At 44.9% G+C, this 19098-nt stretch overlaps 1 protein-coding gene across 1 annotated transcript in view; it reads left to right on the top strand.

Annotated features, from left to right (window-relative positions):
* Nucleotides 1-15776, top strand: part of hipk3a (homeodomain interacting protein kinase 3a) — a 36299-nt gene extending 20523 nt beyond the window's left edge. The window contains 15 exon segments of the mRNA XM_048257179.1: nt 776-899; nt 7019-7138; nt 7255-7341; nt 7869-8053; nt 8433-8592; nt 9178-9301; nt 9602-9723; nt 9920-10038; nt 10176-10334; nt 11702-12058; nt 12236-12382; nt 12616-12881; nt 14502-14588; nt 14774-15178; nt 15181-15776. Coding sequence (XP_048113136.1) covers nt 776-899; nt 7019-7138; nt 7255-7341; nt 7869-8053; nt 8433-8592; nt 9178-9301; nt 9602-9723; nt 9920-10038; nt 10176-10334; nt 11702-12058; nt 12236-12382; nt 12616-12881; nt 14502-14588; nt 14774-15178; nt 15181-15305 — 2587 coding nt within the window. The 3' untranslated portion in view covers nt 15306-15776.
* The last annotated feature ends 3322 nt before the right edge of the window (nt 15777-19098 follow it).

Genomic DNA, 19098 nt, shown 5'->3' on the forward strand with positions numbered 1-19098 from the left:
ATTTTATTGCATTTGTATTGGTTGTTTAGCTGTAAAAAAAACAATCGGCCTATTAACTCAATTTACCTTCAAATTGACAGGGTGTCAATTATTTTAATGTCCTTCAATATGTCAATTTAATGTCAAGGTGAATGAACACATTAGCTACTGCTGTTTTGTCTAAAAGTACACATAATCATGAAGTTGCAGCTATATATTTGCCGCTACAATTACAGTGTTGTGTTGACCGTTTGGCACAAACGAGGAGCTGAGAACCTGCATTCCATGATTCACCGCTGAACTACGTTGTAGGCTACTGGAAATGCGACTGAACGAACAATCAAACAATTCAGAATGAATCATTTTGGCAAACTGAACGACGCAAACTGTGTCATGAGAACGAACGACAAAATCCACCTCTAGCGTTGTGTGGAGCCGTTGCTAGGCAGCTGATGAGTTGTCCTTCCTCATCGTCACGTTAGATGTTGCGTTGTACCAGCTAGTCTGAGCCAGTCTGTCTGAGCCGAAGCTTACCGGAGACATGACTGAATTCCTAATAAAAGGATGCTGTCACTGATGTTTCATTGAAACAGAAACGGGTCGTAATGAAAAATGCTTTGAGATGAAAGGGAAACACCCATGTATCATCAGTGAGCACAGCAGTCTTTCAGTCTTTGCATAACCCCAGTCCTATGCTTCATGTCCTTTTAGAATGTGATGTGTCACGCTATTTATCACCCTTTCAAATGAATCATTTCTTTTGTGTGTGTCTCTCTCTTCTCTGTGTTCTGTGCAGGGCTCCAGAGATCATCCTCGGACTGCCTTTCTGCGAGGCCATCGACATGTGGTCTTTGGGCTGCGTGATGGCAGAGCTGTTCCTGGGCTGGCCGCTCTACCCCGGAGCACTGGAGTATGACCAGGTAAGAAGGCACCGGAGAAGAGGGCTGCGTAATGTCAGAGGCCACATGATTAGCCGGTGGTTTGGCATCATACCCATTATAGCTGTAGAGTGTGTCCAGTGTCTTCAGTGCATATTAAACATACTCACAGGCTCCTTTTGTCACTTGGATTGTTTCAGGTGTATTTAAAATAGATCTCTTGCACCTGTGCTGAATTAACAGTATTTTAGCGGTCAGCTTTATCAATAAATTAATGGCAGAAGCTTGCCATGGCAGCACTTTTTCAGAGCTGCCATAGAACTCCGATACATAGAACACAACACACTAGCTTGGCAGTTCTAGGACTAGTTGGCTGTCAAATCGCCAAATACTAGGAGCCCACACACACGCGCGCACACACACACCTCTATCAACTCAGTGTGCACCATCAGCAGGTTCTTATCTCAGTGCTCTCGCTGTGTTTGTACAGCGTTGTGGCAACTAGGAGTTTTGTCTACTACTAAAATCACTAGCCGGTACTGTAGGCAGCGATCAACTAGTCATAACGAGAATGGCTAAAGTCGAAACGGGCTTATCATCCAACGTATGGAAGTACTTCACTGAAAATGAGCCCTGTTTCACACTGACTTTACACTTGCATACAGCTTTACACAACTTACTTAAGAACATGGATATGGAAAACGCCTACTGTCCACGGGGTAACAAAGTGGTAGAGTAGTAAAGCGTACATGTACTATAATACAGAACTTTGTTTCAAGTACAATCTCGTTCTTAAGTTACACAAACGGTCTACATTCTGTTGCCTAAACTGACTGTTGATGAGCTTTGGAAGTTTAACGCTCAAGAGCCAAGTTCAACGCTACCACTCCAACTGTTCCGCTGCCGAACCATAGCGAAATCTGCCGCTTGCCAATGTGATCCCCGCCTAACCAGTAATGTTAGCACCAGCTCTGGTACATAACGACTAGTTGACAACTATTATGAAAAATTAGTCAACTAGTAAAACTCAAAACCCGGACTGGCAACTTTATAATATCATTGTACAGTAACACCCCGTCTGGCCTAAACACAGTTTATCTAACCCCCAACTGAGAGTGTGTGATTGTGTGTGTGGGTGGAAGGCTACGGGATGGTTGAAAGTGAAGTGAGGTGTGGTAAGCTAAAGGGAATGAAAGGCCAGTCATTGCTGGGCCACCCCTGTCTCTGCCTGTCTGTACTGTGATCTTGGCTGCTGTCACGTACGGCTACGAGCTTTATGAAAAGTCATGGTCTGTTTTAAAGCAAATGCTAGCAGCCTGAACAAGAACTCCAGACTGACTGCATTGCTGTTATCAGTTGTCATGATAATTAGGCAATGCACAGTTTGATCTAGCAGGGGGATCCTGTCAGCTGCCAGAAAGTCAACTGGCTGAGCACTGAATGTGTGTGTGTCATCTGTACCAGGCATGTGACGGGTGCTGAGCATCTTGGCTTGGCATCCACACAAAACCTCAAGTGCTGCTAACACACAGCTGTGTTTGCCCAGTCAGCAAACGGCTACCGTCTACCATGTCTCACTACTACACTCTACCACAAAACCCTGGCCTTTTTAAAGGGAGGGAAAGCACCTGGTAGCACCTGTTGTTCTGCTGTTGTTTGTGGGTGAGTGGTAGACTATATTTCTGTATAAGTCAGGCCATTGTTATAACAGGCCGCTGACAATGACGACGGGTTTTGTGCTTCACATCTTTCCGAATATCACGCCGCTGCAAGTAGCCTAGTGCAGGGGTCCCCAACCTTTTATGTACCATGGACCGGTTTTGATTCCTATTTTTTTTTTTCACGGACCGGTGGGGGTCAGGGTTCCATGTTCCATATTCCATATGTGTTGTGCATGCATTACTTGAAAAGAACTAGCTCCAGTTATGTATGAACAGTGAAGGTAACAATCTCTTAAACATGTGAAAAACGTGAACTTGAAGAAGTGAAAATTGAACAATATGAACTATGAATATTGAACAACTTGAAGCTACATCTATAAGTGTGAACATGATTAACAAAATATGGGAACAAAACATGGGAACTAAACGTGCATTACGAATATAATCAGTGGGAGCCCAGTGCTTGTTTCCCTGCAACAAGAAGGTTCCATCTGGGGGTGATGGAAGACAGTGACACCCTCAGTGTCCAGTCAATTGCGCAATTTGGTCTTAGTTGCAGTCATTGCGAAAACCCGCCTCGCATAGATAATGGTGGGAAATGGTAGCAACGTTTTCAGCTTTTTTCGCGGCTATCTCGGGATATTCTGCTTTGGTTTTGATCCAAAAACCCGCCAGAGAGGTTTCCTTATACACACTCTTAAGACCACCGTCATTTGCAATTTCGATCAACTGCTCTTCCTCCTGCGCTGACAAGTTAGGACTATTCGGGATATTGACAAATGGGTTGCGGACCCACTCATTGGTTTGCCGTGGATCTTTGGAGGATGGGAAGTACTGCTCACTAAAATGTGCAGCTAACGGTGACTTTTTTTCTGTAAGAAATCTCTGCAGCGGCTCTCGCAACTCAAACACTCTGGCCAGTGACCTGCTAAAGATGCTTGCTTTTTGTTGCTCATTCTAGCAGTTTAGCTTACTTCGTGTGACACTACCGTTCGCCAAGAAGGTGAAGTGAGCTGACCTGAGGCTGCGCAGCGCTGAAGGCAATATGTAAAAGTGTTGAAGGCGGGACAGACAGACGTAAGAAAATAGACCTTGCAAAATGCAAACATGCGTGCAATCAAACAACTGCATATAGACCTATGCCATGTAAAAACTTGACATTATTGCGAATTAAATTTAGTTTAGTTTGCATGCATTTTTTTTTAAACTCATGTCGTAGGCTACGGCCCGGTGGTTGGGGACCGCTGGCCTAGTGGGCCTATTCCGTTTATATAATTGAAAGTGAAAGCAGTCGGGGCGCGTTCAGCTGCGTTCTGAAGAATGCTTGATTCAAGTTCAGTGTGAGTGTGTGTGGCGAACTAGTTTCTCAGCAGAAGCCATGAAACAGTACAGGTCAACAAATTGATTTAAAGACATTATGTATGAAGTTTTTTTCTCGTTTTGGCTTTGCATCGGGTTCGCTGTCAGGATTTTCCGATAATGAATCTCGTCATGCTGCGCGTGTAAGCTGTGCTTGAAGTTAACTGTGACAGACTAGCCTAACCTTACCGGTTTTCATAGTTTTAACCACAAAGCCTGTCTACCTTAGGCCTACTACATTGTTTAGTTTACCTTGTCATTTACGCGTTTGTCCAGCCGTTCACCTCGGTGAACCTTGGCCCCTTGTCTAAAACATATTTCAGGATGCCATCTCACCAATTTTAAGGCACAGTCCGTATTTTAACCTTAGCTCTCCATTTAGTGTGAGCGCTTTTAAAACTAGTGTTGTAGCCGGTTAGCCTACACCAGTGGTCCCCAAACTTTTTCTTCCGAGGGCCAGCTTACTATGCCTGGCTCTAAGAGAGGGCCAGAGACTCGGAGTATATCAGTAACCATAAATAGCTTAGTGCTGTGAACAACAGCAGTCTACCTTAGTTGAATATTCCATTACATTTAATCTATAGGCTAAACAGCGCCAAAATAACCACCAGTGGACAAAAAGAGTATTACATGTGTACTGTTAAGACTCGCCATAGAGAATGAATAGGGAAATTACGGAGGTTATAGTTTGACGATGTCGTACTCCCGTGCGGGCTGGTTGCTATATACCACGGACATGTTTTGGGGGGCCACCCAAAATGAGGTGGCGGGCCGTAGTTTGGGGACCACTGGCCTACACAATCCTGGTGCAGTAGCTTAAAACAGAGCCTACCATTTATTTTAGGAGGAGAGGTGTAGGACCTACAGTGTTACTTTGGGAGGAGAGGAATCGATGTAATTTGATTTTCTTTGGAACTGAAATATCAACAATGCTACAGAGGTGGAAAGTAACTGTATAATTACATTTACTCACGTTACTGTATTGAGTAGTTTTTTTGTGTATTTTGTATTGTTTAAGTAGTTTTTAAAAATGGTACTTTTATTTTTACTTGATTACCTTTTGAGTGAAGTATTGTACTTCGCTACATCACAAATCCCATCCGTTACTGAGTAAAAAAAAAAGTTAAGCCTAACGACAAATGAAAAGAAAGGAAGGGGAAATGAAGGAGGAAATTTGCGCCTGGAACCACTACAATGATCAGCATGTGGATCATGAGATAAGCCTACCTGTAACCTAGGAACTGTATTTTTCGCTCTCTCAATGGGTTGTCTCAGTTCTATTGCGGAGACCTTCAAGAAGTTTAACACCATGGGATTTCGTGTCTTTACGTGTGTGCTCACCTTTCTTTGGAAAGAAGTTTATTAGCAGCTGTTTCCCCTCATTTTGATCCCTCTCTTTTTCCTGTTTTTGCCTTTGTTTTTTTGGTAATCCAGCTTGGTTTTCTTGGAGAAAGACATTGTACCAGCAGCACAACAATTAGCTGTCCATTAGCAATGCTCAACTACGTAAACAAAATGAGATACCTTATGAATCGTTGTGCAGGCGGACCAAACCATTTTGCGCTTTAGCAAGGGAGAGTGAGAATGACCTTAGACCTTGTCAAACTCCAATTAGGTAGTGGGCCGGATTTTCTTGGAGAAAGACATTGTACCAGCAGCACAACAATTAGCTGCCCACTATTAGCGATGCTCAACTACGTAAACAAAATGAGATGCCTTATTCGTTGTGCAGGCGGACCAAACCATTTTGCGCTTTAGCAAGGGAGAGTGAAAATGACCTTTGACCTTGTCAAACTCATATTAGGTAGTGGGCCGGATTTGTTGGAGTGAAACCTCTTGGGGGGCTGTCATTGTCATGGTCATTATCATTTTGCATTAATTTGCATTTTGCATTCTGCATGGGTATCAGAGTGTTGTTTGATTATCACTTATGAGCAAACAAGTACACAATAATGTACTGCTGTCACATACGGCTCTTTCTCTCTTGAAATGCCCTACTTCCATGTTAGTTTTTCTGTTTATTCCTTACTGAGGATGGTAGAAAGGTTGTTAGCCTGCTCATTTAAGAGGCTCTTCATCCTGTGCTGTACAACTCCAGATGACCGACAGTCTGGGCATCAGCGCATCAGTCAGGGTCCCAACACAGAGTTACTGTAATGCAAAATCTCTCTCTCTCTCTCTCTCTCTCTCTCTCTCTCTCTCTCTCTCTCTCTCTCTCTCTCTCTCTCTCTCTGTCTGTCTGTCTGTCTCTCTTTCTGTCTCTCTCTCTCTTACACAAACACACACACTCACTCCAAGTAGCAGAGACAGCGGATGGTCAGTGGTGATAGTTTTGTGTATGCATCGTGTATAAATAGCCTAGTGAATTCCTTTGGCTTACTTATTGTCAACTCTTTAAACTCTGGACTATAAAGGGAATAATAGGTCACCATCTCCGGCAGCTGGGGTTTGTCAGGCTATATTTGAAATGTTCTCAGGTTATAAATGGAAACGGCTAAAGTTTGAAATGAAAGGTTTTTGATTTATAAATAATGGGCTGTGGAAATCTCTAGTCTATGACTACAAAAGAGCTGTTTTCACCCTCATCTTGACGGCTGAAAAAGTGGCCTGACTTGGCAGTAATGCTGGTCATCTGGAGAAACCCACAGATAGTATCAGTTGTTAGCTAAGATGGGTGCTGGTGAGGGTACAGAGTGTCCAGAGTAGTCATAATGTTTCCTTCATATGGAAAATCACGTTCATGTACTAGTTAGTGCAGATAGAACAGGAGCAGAACTCTTTTCCATAGATAGTTACAGAGAGACAAGAAGTAGAAGTATTGCTTGTTCCACAACTAAATCTGGCAATTAATACACTACTGTATTTTCCCAACTATTAGCCCTGGTTTATACATTGTTTTTGCAAGAATTTCCTCAGCTATGAGGTAAATACATGGGGCAGTTAATATGGTATTAAGATGTTGTGTTTTTTTTTTACTTGCATAAAACACTGTCTTGCAGTTTACACAATGCGGCTAATACACAGGAAATTACTGTATAAGTGTTTTACGAAGCTGCACATGGAACTTCACACAGGGATATTCTGTGAAATTCTCAAAAATGTCTGCAAAGCTCACCTGCGATCTCTCTGTGCCCTCTGCAGATTCGCTACATTTCCCAAACACAAGGTGTGCCAGGGGAGCACCTACTGAATTCAGGGACCAAAACCCCTCGCTTCTTCTCTAGAGAGTCTGACTCGCCCTACGCTGCATGGAGGCTGAAGGTATGGACTCGTCTCGGCCTCACTCTCCTTTGTGTTGCTGTATTGCATTTCATCATTATTGACCGTCTTGTATACCTCTCTAATGTGTCTCTATGTGTGTTTTCCCTGTTTTGCAGACGACAGAGGAGCACGAGGCAGAGACAGGCTTGAAATCGAAGGAGGCCAGGAAGTACATCTTTAGCTGTCTGGATGATATTGGACACGTAAGTGCCTAAACAACCCTCTTTACCTCTCCATCTCTCCATCCACCCATGCTGTTCATACAGAGCTACAGAGCTTTAAGCTCTCCATGTATCAGGTTATGCTGCATAGCTCTCTCTCTCTCTCTCTCTGTCTGTCTGTCTGTCTGTCTGTCTGTCTGTGTCTCTCTCTCTCTCTCTCTCTCTCTCTCTCTCTCTCTCTCTCTTTCTTTCTTTCTTTCTTTCTTTCTTTCTTTCTTTCTTTCTTTCTTTCTTTCTTTTCTTTCTTTCTTTCTTTCTTTCTTTCTTTCTTTCTTTCTTTCTTTCTTTCTTTCTGTCTGTCTGTCTGTCTGTCTGTCTGTCTGTCTGTCTGTCTCTCTCTCTCTCTCTGTCTGTCTGTCTGTCTGTCTGTCTGTCTGTCTGTCTGTCTCTCTCTTTCTTTCTGTCTGTCTGTCTGTCTGTCTGTCTGTCTGTCTGTCTCGCTCTCTCTCTATCTCTCTCTCTCAACCCTTGGCCAAATGTGAGTGTTTCTCTTCAAACGCCCCTTGCAGGTGAACATGGTTCTGAGCATGGAGGGGGCCGACCAGCTGGCTGAGAAGGCGGACCGTAGAGAGTTTGTGGACCTCCTGAAGGCCATGCTACTGATCGACGCTGACCAGAGGCTGACCCCTGGAGACGCTCTCACCCACCCCTTCCTCACTATGCAGCACCTCTTCGACTTCCCCCACAGTAACCAGTGCGTCATTCATTCGAGTCATGTGTACTCAGTTACTCAAAGGACTAATTTGCAAATAAAATTCAGCTGCCCTTTACTTGCACGAATGTGATATTGCACAAGATGTACTGCAAATTTTGTTGTGGCACATGACAAACAGTTTAAGGGTCAGCCTAGGAACCGTCATAAAACAATAGCAACAAAAATAAGCATGAACAACCATTTGTCTTGGAGTGCATGCCACACTGTCTCAGGCTGTTCAGATTACTAAACTTAAAAACCGATGAGACTTTATGGAACTTCATGCAAGTAGAATTCAAATAATCTGATTTACACCAGGCAGACCCTCGTCTACTGTATTCTCTGGCCCTGTCTCTAACACACTTTTTTTCCCTTTTAGTGTGCAATCGTGTTTACACATCATGGATATGTGTCAGACGAAGTCTAACTCATATGATACTCTCAGTCGCAACAAGGCACCATCAATGAGACCAGTCGCTTTGCCCAATACCCCCAATATAAGTGTGGCTTACAACAAGATGGCCTGCGTTCACTCACAGGTAAGCTACTGCCTCCTCAGAGTCATGGGATTATGTGTTAGATACAAATCAATTCCGTTAAATATTATCTAGTGCCAAAATCAATTAAAATTTTCTCAAGGCACTTGTTCCTACACCTAATAGCAGCTGGAAACAGGTTTAGGCTTTTTTCTGTGGTGTAATGTTGCCATCAAGTGGCTGATCCTTGTATTGCACCCAATGATTTCAGCATCCCTTTTCAAATCACAAATGGAGGAGTTTTTCAAAGTGTTTGTTTGGCTTGTAGGTTAAGCTCAGTAATAAAGACCAATAATGCAGCCATGTGCACTGAGGCTTTCTGAACTAAAGTTTTGATAAGAGGTTCTCACCACAAGTGTCTTGACACTCAACACCCACTCGTTAGGCAGTGAGTCTCACTGTGGAAGTTCCCAGTCTGTAAATGTCAGTAAAGGCCATGTGAAAATCCCGCTAGAATCAAAAATCATACACAGTGTTGTAATATCTCTCTCTCTCTCTCTCTCTCTCTCTCCCCTCTCTCTCTCTCTCTCTCTCTGTGTAACGTCTCTCTTCCCTTTTCCCCTCCTCTGCCTCCCTCTCTCCTCTCAGTCTTTAGCTCCATCTGCTCCATCTGTGCTTCATCCTGGGATCCCCATCCAGGCAGGAAATGCTCAGTTTGGCTGCAACGACTCCTTCCAGCAAGCCCTCATCCTCTGCCCTCCAGCCCTACAAGGTTCACTGCTCCACTGACTTATGCCAGATCAAATCCATCTCACTTTATATCCTCATGCATCAGTGTGTTACAGAATGAAGTGCTATGTGACCATTGCTTTAGTGTGACGTAGTCATAGTGTTGCACCCGATTGGCCTATACATCTTTTTGTGTCCTTAATTCCTCCGAAGTATCTTTTAACATGGACCAATTAAAAAAAAAAAAAAGTCGTTGCTGCTTCCTGGGGAAACATTTCCCTCTTTTGCATTCACTTGGTTTCAAAAGTGCTTCTTTGAGACTTCGTTTGGTTCTCTTGTAAAGGAATCCCCTCGAACCCGAGCCAGCCGACAGCCTACCCTGTTAGAATGGAGAGCGCCATTCCCCTGGTCACACAAGCTCCAGCCATTCAGCCCATCACCATGAGGCCAGGAGTCATTGCCCAGGTGAGACCACGCAGTTTCTCTCAGAGCAACCTGGCATAGGCAGAGCAACATGAATAAGATGTGCAGGTTCTGATCGATGTGTTCAGCATTCATTGACCTGTAAACGATGCCTCGGTCATCAGCTGCAGGCACAAACAGACCCCTTTTCACGTTGTTGTTTTCCCTCCCTCCTCACCGTCCTGTGTAATCTGTGCAGCAGCCGTGGTCAAACCGGACCCCTCAGATCCTGGTGCCAACCTGGCAGCAGGTGCCCCCTCCTGCCACCACTCTGGCATCTGACAGCATGGCAGGCCCACAACGGCTTGGAGAGTGGGGGTGAGTATATCCCACCTTAACAAAGACTGGACGCTCCGCGTGACCGCTGCTGAAATGAAGATGGCCCACACAAGATTGCGTTGCTTTGACAGTTTAATTAGTTCTGTAACCTGGTTCTCCTTGTGGCTGTTTCCTAGGAAAGTACAGCCGCACAGCAGCCATTACGGCTCTGTGATGCAGCAACCTCTCTTACCAAACCAAATGGCAGTCTCTGCTCACCAACCAATAAACATTGGCATCGCACATGTGGTGTGGCCCCAGCCAGCCAACAAGAGGGGTAACCCCAGCCTGAACAGGTGAGAACTGGTTATGTTCTGTAATCTAATGATACTTAAATAATATTGTTTGTCATTCATGGTGCAGTCCTTTACTGTATATGATCTATATACTTTTGTTATTGAATGTCTTCTCATAGTCCTCTATCTATTCAGTGTGTGTAGTGTATTTGTGTTTGATGTTTGTATGTAGTCTAGAGGTTAAATTAGTCGGCTGATTTAAATTGTCAGCAGACTTAGCCAGTTGTTCCTAAGAGAAAACTGGGAAAAGCTTAAACTGCAGGGTTCCCACTAGGGGTGTCACGTTTCTCCAAATCCTCGATTTCGATGTAATTTTAGATTCTAAAGTCACGATTCAATTCAATTTGATTTTCAATCTTTTTTTAATATTACTATTAATGCATTCTTTATGGTGTTTGCTTTTTTCCCTTTCCCTACTCTGTTTGGTAGTGAGGGTGTATTTTTAAGTTAGAGTGTTGACGCCACACTTGGTGAATGCGTGTGTGTTTTTGCGTCTTGCTGGATGTGACATTAGTTCCCACGGGTCATGGAATTTCTGGAATATCATGGAATTTTATTGTAGCAGTTTAAAATGTACTTGCCAAAACACATTAATACAAATATTTCCATGCAGAATTGGTGTATTGAATTTAATATTGCCAGTATCCTCTGGCAAGCGCTACCGGAGCATTACCACCCACACCATAGACAGAGATTCATAAACAGAGTTTTTTTTCCACAAGCTGTCAGAATCCTAAATGTACATGTTCCATGCCTATGAGCCTGAGGTTTTATTTATGCCTTGCATGCAAGTATTGTCTGTGTGTGTGTGTGGCTGTGGCTGTGGCTGTATAATGTTTGCATGTATGGATAGTTTGGCTATGTGTGGTACTGTACAGTCTCTCCTACAACTCCCTTTATTTATGCCCCCCCTGTGTTTATTTAGCCCTTTTATCCTTGCACTACTGCAACTGTGGCATAAGAATGTAGCTGTATTGCAGTATATGCGACAATAAAACATGACACTTGAACTTGAAACTTGTATATATGGTTATTAGCTTTACTGCTTTCTTTAGTAGCCCAACCTTGTTTATTTAATGCCCATTTATTCATCTCCCAGTCTAAAAAAGGTAAAAGATTCTTGAATGTTACGTGGCTGCGCTGATATCATTGGTCGGCGGTATATTATCAATCATTATATAGTAAATAATGGAAATTCAGTTTTTTGTCAGGGAAAAGGCATGGAATTTTGGACTTAGAGCGGGAACCCTGAAACTGACACCAGTTAGTGTTTGTTTCACCTCCATAGTGGTGTCTCTTCCTGGTTTTATCTCAAGTATAAACTTAGATTTAATTTGTAACACTTGATGTCTCACTTGGTCATTCAGGAGTATCAACGTCTCCCATAGTGCGGACCCCCTGGCCACCACGTATCGCCCCTCTCCAAAGATGATGGACAGGCCTCGGAGTGCGGGGGTCGAGGATGTCCTGCAGCTGCCTGCCAGCTCGTTGGCCGCGGGGGTGGGCTCCGAGACTGAGGACAGCTGCCGTGTAGAACGGGACTCTGACGATGGTCGGCGCAGGAATCATCACCACCGTCGCCGTCAGCATCATCAACGGTGGCAGCGGGGGAGAGAACGACGGCCTCAGCAGCAGACGATAGTCATCGCCGACTCGCCCAGTCCCACGAGCAGCGTGATCAGCATCAGCAGCGACCCCTACGACGGGGAGGACAGCCCTCGAAGGTGCGCTCACTGCAAATACACACCACTGTGTGTTGATACAATTGGGCTTTTCAACCCCTGAATGGTCCCCATGGACCTCCTCACCACCCTTGAAGAATGCATGAAACAACATTGTAAAGAATCAATCTAGAGCATTTTTGATACAGTCGAGTTAACTCCGTGTGTGTGTGTGTGCAGGTGTGTGGGCAGTGCGGAGTGCGAGGCGTGTGAGAGCACTCTGAACATGCAGCGCGTGTGCTCCCTCAGCAGCCCCGACAGCAGCCTCAGCACCAGCTCCTCGGCCTCGGACCAGTCCAGCCCTGAGCCCTGCAAGAGAGCCAACAGGTAGGACGGTGGTGAAGCACAGGAGTGTGGAATGAGGCTACTGTAGGCTACTTCTCTTCTGATACTGTTAGTTAGTAGTGAACGCCATCTCAAATGTCCACAGCCCCAGAGTGGTATTATTCAAAGCATTTAGTTTTGCCTAGAATGCTGCTCACCACATTTGCAGTGTTGCTTTAAATGTTTGGACTTTTAAAGAGGCAGATGGTAACTTGTGCGTCCTGTGTCCCCTGCAGCATGTCCGAGGACGACGGCAACGAGAGCGGCCGTGAGACGGTGGACGGCTCGCCAGCCTCTGACTCCTCGCAGGGCCCCGGCGGCAGCCCCTACTCCCAGGCGCCCTACCTGGCCAATCAGAACAGCGAGAGCCGGCCTGCGCCGCTGGCCTCTACCTCGGAGCGCGGCGGCAACAACAAGCCCCCTGTCAGGACCGTGGCGGTGCCGCCCATGCGGGTCCACAACAACAACAACTCCATTCCAGACGAGCGGCTGGCCAGCACAGGTGAGTCCATCTCATGGCGCACTGCTGAAAGCCCTCTAGTGTCCGTAGCCTGTAGATCAACAGGAGTAGTATAGCACCTGAGACAATGGCTCTCCACTGTTAAGTCGTAATCTTTGATGACATTGAAAGAAAAAACAATGTCAGTGTCTCGTAATTTAGCGGCCCTTTTGGCCTCTGTAATCGCAACAACTTCTTATGTTAAGATACGTATATTTAAATTCTTGTCTATGGTGGCTTGAAGTGTGCACCTGCCTGAACATATCCCTTTGGACGTGATTATATGGCAGTGAAATTAGTCATTAAAATGGCAGGTCATGGGGTCGTGTAGTCAGATATTAGGGATTTCCCAGAGTACGCATGTGATTGATTGATTTCTCTTGTTTGGTTTCTAAAGTATGAAGTGTAGTGGGTTGTGCTTGTTTGGTCGAGGGTGCGACCCAGCATCATCTTGCCCCCGCCCGTCTCTGCTCCCACAGGTCATAGAGGCGAGCCACGGGCTTACCACACATTAGTTGGTCCTCGGGGCCACCACAGGTGATTATGGGTAACATGTGTCGGATGGCTCACGCCACCACACGGTGCCCAGCAGTCTTTGAGTGGACGCTGTTTTTTTTTTTTTTTTTTTTTTTTTTTTTTTTTTTTTTTTCTTTTGTTTTGTTTCGTTTTGTTTGAATTTCCACTGTTGCGTTTTCTGGTCTTCTCTGTGATATCTCTCGATATCTCTCAGCAGCCGCCCCTCTTGTTCACTCTTGTGTGCGTGTGCCTGTTTTGTCCTTTATTTGCAGACAAGTCACCAAGTGCATTCCTCTTCCCCTGTGGCATTCTCAGTATATTCCTCTCCTCTCTTCAGGGCATGCTATAAAGTTAATATTGCGCTCTCACGCAGCCCTCATGAATTCACTCCTGCAGCCTGGTATCGGCTGCCCTGGCCCTTGTTAGAACGAGGCTGGCTCAATCAGGAAATACTGCACATGCGGAGAGGGTCTGTGGCAATATAATATCTTTATAGACACTGCGAACAGGACCCTTGTTCACCCGAGTCCGTTTTCATGCCGTGCAACAGTGGCATGAAGAACACGCTCTTAAGGCCATCTTCAAGCATCTGTTACCTATTTGTCTTAGTCATTTTCTTTTTGTGTCTCCTCAGAAAGCACAAGTTGTTGTTCTGCTGGACACAACATGGTCTTTCAATCTCCTCGTAGCCAACCTTAGCAGTTGATGTCCAAGATTAGCACTTGTGTTTGCCAACCTATTATTTCCAGTCGCAGCCCTTTTTCTGCCTCTCTGTTTTTCCACCAAGAGCTGTGTTGTTTTCCATTTGACCTTATTTGTTGTTGGTCTGCATCTGTCCTCTCTTTCTCCCTCTCCTTCTTTCACTGTCTACTCGTTGGTCTGTCTTTCTCTCTGTGTTTGTCCATCTCTTCTCTCTTTCTCTTTCTGTCTCTGTCTCTGCCTCTGTCTTTCTGTATGTCTATTTTTTTCTCTCTCCTTCCCTCCTTTTCTCTTTCCCTCCTTCCTTTTCTCTCTCTTCTTCCTTTTCTTTCTCTCTCTCTCTCTTTCTCCCCCCCTCTCTCTCTCTCTCTCTCTCTCTCCTTCCTTCCTTTTCTCGTTCTCTCTCAGTCTTAGAGTCCTTATGCCAGTCCAGAGGGCGCTGCGTCCCCGCACGGCTGAGCCACTTCTCCACCCCCATTCTGCCCACCACCAGATGACTGGCCTTTCAGCAGATGAAGCAGCATTTTGGCTTCGCCAGGTCAGCAGCACAGACACAGACACAGACACAGACACAGACACAGACACAGACACAGACACAGACACAGACACAGACACAGACACAGACACAGACACAGACACAGACACAGACACAGACACAGACACTCCAAAGTGATGAACGAATTCTTATCTGCTCCTCCAGGTCCAGCACTACGGCTCCTGCCACAAGGAGTGGAATGGCAACTACGTGTCCCATCGGCCGCAGGCGTACATCCCGCCCACCGCACACGTTCACGCCTTCCCCTTGGCAGCCCATGGCAGCCCCACCCACAGCGCGGTTCCGCCCCAGCCGCCCCCCCACTCCGCTCCGGTGCCGGCCCCAGCCCCTCCTCCGCCGCCGGTGCAGGCGCCCACGCTGCTCTCCTACCCGCATCCCCCACCGCCCACCTCCGTGGCCACCGTGGCCCACCTGCTGGCCTCACCCTGCCCCTCCCGGCCCGCCGTCCTGCAGCCCGCCTACGGACTTCTGCAGCATCCTCACCCGTCGCTCGCGGTGGGACTCAGCCCCACCACCACCACCACCACCACCACCACCACCACCCGGCGCAGGGCCAGTTCAAGCCGCTCTTCCCCCCGCACTCCTTCATGGCCTCGCCCGTCTACGCCGGCTTCCCCCTCAGCCCCACCAAGCTCAGCCAGTACCCCTACATCTGAGCCTGAGCGCCCGGCCTCGCCTGGTGCGCTCCACCACCTCCATCCCCAGCACCACCTCCACCACCAACAACAACCACCACACGGCCACCACCGGCACAGCGGCCAGCCCACTCACCAGTTTTCGATTCTGAAGGAGGGGGACTACTACGACAAACCCAAAAGAACCTTTTCGTATTTTTTTAAAAAACCATGTAGTTTGATGATGATAATGATGATGCAAATGGATTTGAGCTTTACAGTTAATTATGGAAGCAAGTGAATGAATGAATGAATGAATGAATGAATTGAAATGTGAGATTGAAGCAAAGTGAATGTGTGTGGGTGCTTGCGTGTTTGTGTGCGTGTATGACTGAGCGAATGCATTAGATAACTCGCGTACAGTGTGTTTCTTTTTGCACATTTGATAAAAATCCCAGTATAGTCAGATCTCCTTTTTGACAGGGATGAGAGGAATAACAAAATCCTCCTACTCCCACCAAAACAAACACACACACACACACACCACCCATCCCCACTTCTACCCTTTACTCTGACAATTTTTCTATGTTGCCTTGGAAACTTGTGTGCTAGACACATCTTCTCTTGTGAAGCCATCCCAGTCTCCCGTGTTTGGGTCACATATATGCGTGTATCAGCCTCACAGTGTACTGGTGGGACCGATCCTTTAGTCTTTGTAGCATCTTTGCTGTGTTTTCAGTGTTAAGTGACCCAACCGAAGGCACTCTCCCTCGAAAACGTCTGCATGTTCTGTGCATGGACACAAGAAAGTGACTGGATCTTGTGCTTATTTGTGTTTTGCTTTCTGAAGGGAAAGCAAAACTGGTGTCTGATGAAACTCCCTGCATTGTAACCTAGTTCCCCACAAAAAAGTGCCTTACCAGTTTTGCATTGGATGTGGCAAGACATTGCAACCCTGGCGTTTCCAGAAAGGCCCCAGACTGCAGCACTTGCAGATCAGATGAAGTGGTTACTCTTTAGAGTTGTAATTAATTCATATTATGAATATGGCTATTTTTCTTCATCTGGTTCAATCAGTGGTACAGCAGAAGAGTTCACATGCTAGAAATATTCAGTATTTTAATGAATTCCATTTTGAGGGGTCTCATCTTCACCTTCACTCCTGTGACAAAAACAAGATTTTGCAAGCTCGCGTCTATGGAAACCATGTCTTGCACATCCTTGCACGTTCTTGCACACACAATAACTCAGAACCATTTTGATAATGTGGCCCTTAATATTATAGCAACTTGGGACCAAAACAGTCTTCAAGTCCCATCTTCAGTTTTGTTCCCATCTGTGATTTGCGTTTCTATAATTTCTTCACGTTCAGGTTTAAGCTCGTCTTTATCGAAGAGGATTGCGAAAATCAAATGCTTCCAGTGTAGATTGCCTTTATACAGTTTAGCGCTCTGTGTTGACTGCTAGTTAATGGAACGTTTGAAACCCTAAGCCTTTGTCCCCTTTTCACTGATATATACTGTATTGCGTGTAATTGGGTTGTTTATGCTTTGGTTATATAGCAGAGCAAAATGATACTTTTCGTAAACAGTAGGCCGTTGTATGTGTGTGATGGCATGTATTCACGTGATTTCAAGCTTAGGACGGTTGTGGTGGTGTTCACTTGGGTTAGGAGCGTTTTAGGAGGCAGCATGCTGGGCAGAGGGTTCCTTCAGTGACTAGAGTAAAGAACGTTGGGATGTTTCACACAGCCGTGTGCTTTGACTGTTTTACATAGTTATTATCGTTAACAGTATTGACACTGTTTTAACAAACGTATAGTACAATCCTGTAGTCTTGCGTTCTTTTTTTAGTGTTCAGGATGGGTGTATGATTTATTTTTTCTTTAGTTGTAAGAGTTTGCTATAGCTTTGGCACGCGATTAATGTTAACCTTCAATTTCATTTGGTTTGGTTTTCCATTTAAGCCTGTTAATACTTTTCAGTATTTGATCTCCATCTGTCAATCATTGCTGGAGTACATATTTAGTGCTTTACCGAGATGTGTGGTTGTGTGCAATTTATTCCTCATTTTTGATCGTGTTAAACATTGTGCTCTTAATCGTTCCATTCGATTATAGACTTCTTTTTGTAATACATTCCGTCAGGGAGTTGTTGTGTCTCATTTTGATTTTATTCTTGTCATTTGGCAGTAGTTGCATTGTCATTGCTATCAAATGCTTTGCAAGACCAAAGACCATAACTTGTTTCTCAAGCAAAGTAGCTACTGTTCTTGCATATACCACAAGTATACCGTAGGTGGGACTTTTTAGGCAAAGCGTCTCTCTGTGTGGGTAATGGAAAAAAAGGTTGAGGTTGACATTTTAGCTTTTTGGGCAAGTAGTATCATTTATCTTGAATGTATCATAGATAAGCTGCTATATACTGATTGCCACTTCCTAATAGCTGTGAAAGTAGGTGATTTTTAACGTAGATCCTACTTAGCATTCTTATTTTTGTGTAAGTCTAATTACAATAGAAGTGTGGTTTTGATATCACCTAATGATAGAAGTGTGTGTTCTTTTGTTATGACTTAGGACAGGCAACAAGACCCTTTTTTTTTTTAAATGCTTCTGTATATTTTGGCTTTTATGTTTGGAGTGTTGTTGTGACTACTGTATTGCAAGGTGTTTGGGTTTGTTTTGAGTGTTTTTTTTCCCCCCCTCACATTTGTTTCTTGTCTGTGTTTAAAGTGTAGTTCTCGTTGGGCTCATTGGTGTGTACACATCTTTGTCTTGATGTACAATAATTTAACTCTATTTTAATGTCTACCTTTTGTTGACACGATTAGCTCTATCCTGTAGGCTTCAATCGATGGCTCCACTGTTATGTATTCCTGACTCTCAGATATGGTATACTTTTAGTGCTGTTCTTCCTGTCTATGCTGTGGGATTGAGAGTTACCTAGTTATCTGATGTTCCTTTAACATGCTATTAAGCACTTGTTAACCTGTCAATAAGCTAACCTGGTGTGGGTATATATTCATTAATGCTTTAGTGTTTTCCGTTTCTGAAGTTGCAGTGTTCAAAGAAACTATAAGCCTCAAAATTATCCTTTTATTTTTCTTTTTTTCTTTCTCACAAATCCACGATGAATTAAGATTTTGTGCAGGTCATTGTATCGTAACAAAGCCTTTGTGGTGTAGTTGCTGAGCACTTGTTGACGTGTTTGGTGATTCTCCAGTGTCACTCGTCGGTGTGTTGCTTGTGAAAACCCCTGAGCTTCTCTCCTGGTTTACTGGGTGTAAAGCACAGAGTCTGTGCCTTTTTTCTAAAGCAGCGGGGAGGAGGGGCAAACAAGCCTTTGGAACCAATGGGCACCCAGTGCCCAATTTCCGCCCAATCCCATCGCTTCGTCACTTAGTGGAGAGCACAATGTGCTGCCCAGTCAGATCTTTTAGACCGGCTGTCTCCTACCCTAATCACATCAGCACAGTCAGACCTCAGTAAATGAGAAGAGATTTTCCTCTTTGAAACAGCATAGGGTTTCCCACCAAGTAAGATCTTTTTGTTCTGAATGGGAGTCCTGATCTCCGTTGATCTGCGTAGTAGCTCCCCCTCTCACCCTACTCAAACACAGAGATGCACATACTCACTCTAAGTTGTTTGACTGTCTGTGTGTGAACATGCTGAGAACCATTTTAATGAACGGACAATAGAGCAGACAATAATATATTAATCAGGGAATATTAGTATGCTGATTAAATCACCCAAGACATGATTATCTTGGATTTGGGAGGATTTACACATATACACTGTGAATGTAGACATGAAGTAAAAACTTAACAATAATTTGGG

The sequence above is a fragment of the Alosa alosa genome, chromosome 11 (assembly GCF_017589495.1).
Source record: "Alosa alosa isolate M-15738 ecotype Scorff River chromosome 11, AALO_Geno_1.1, whole genome shotgun sequence".
Lineage (NCBI taxonomy): Eukaryota > Metazoa > Chordata > Actinopteri > Clupeiformes > Clupeidae > Alosa > Alosa alosa.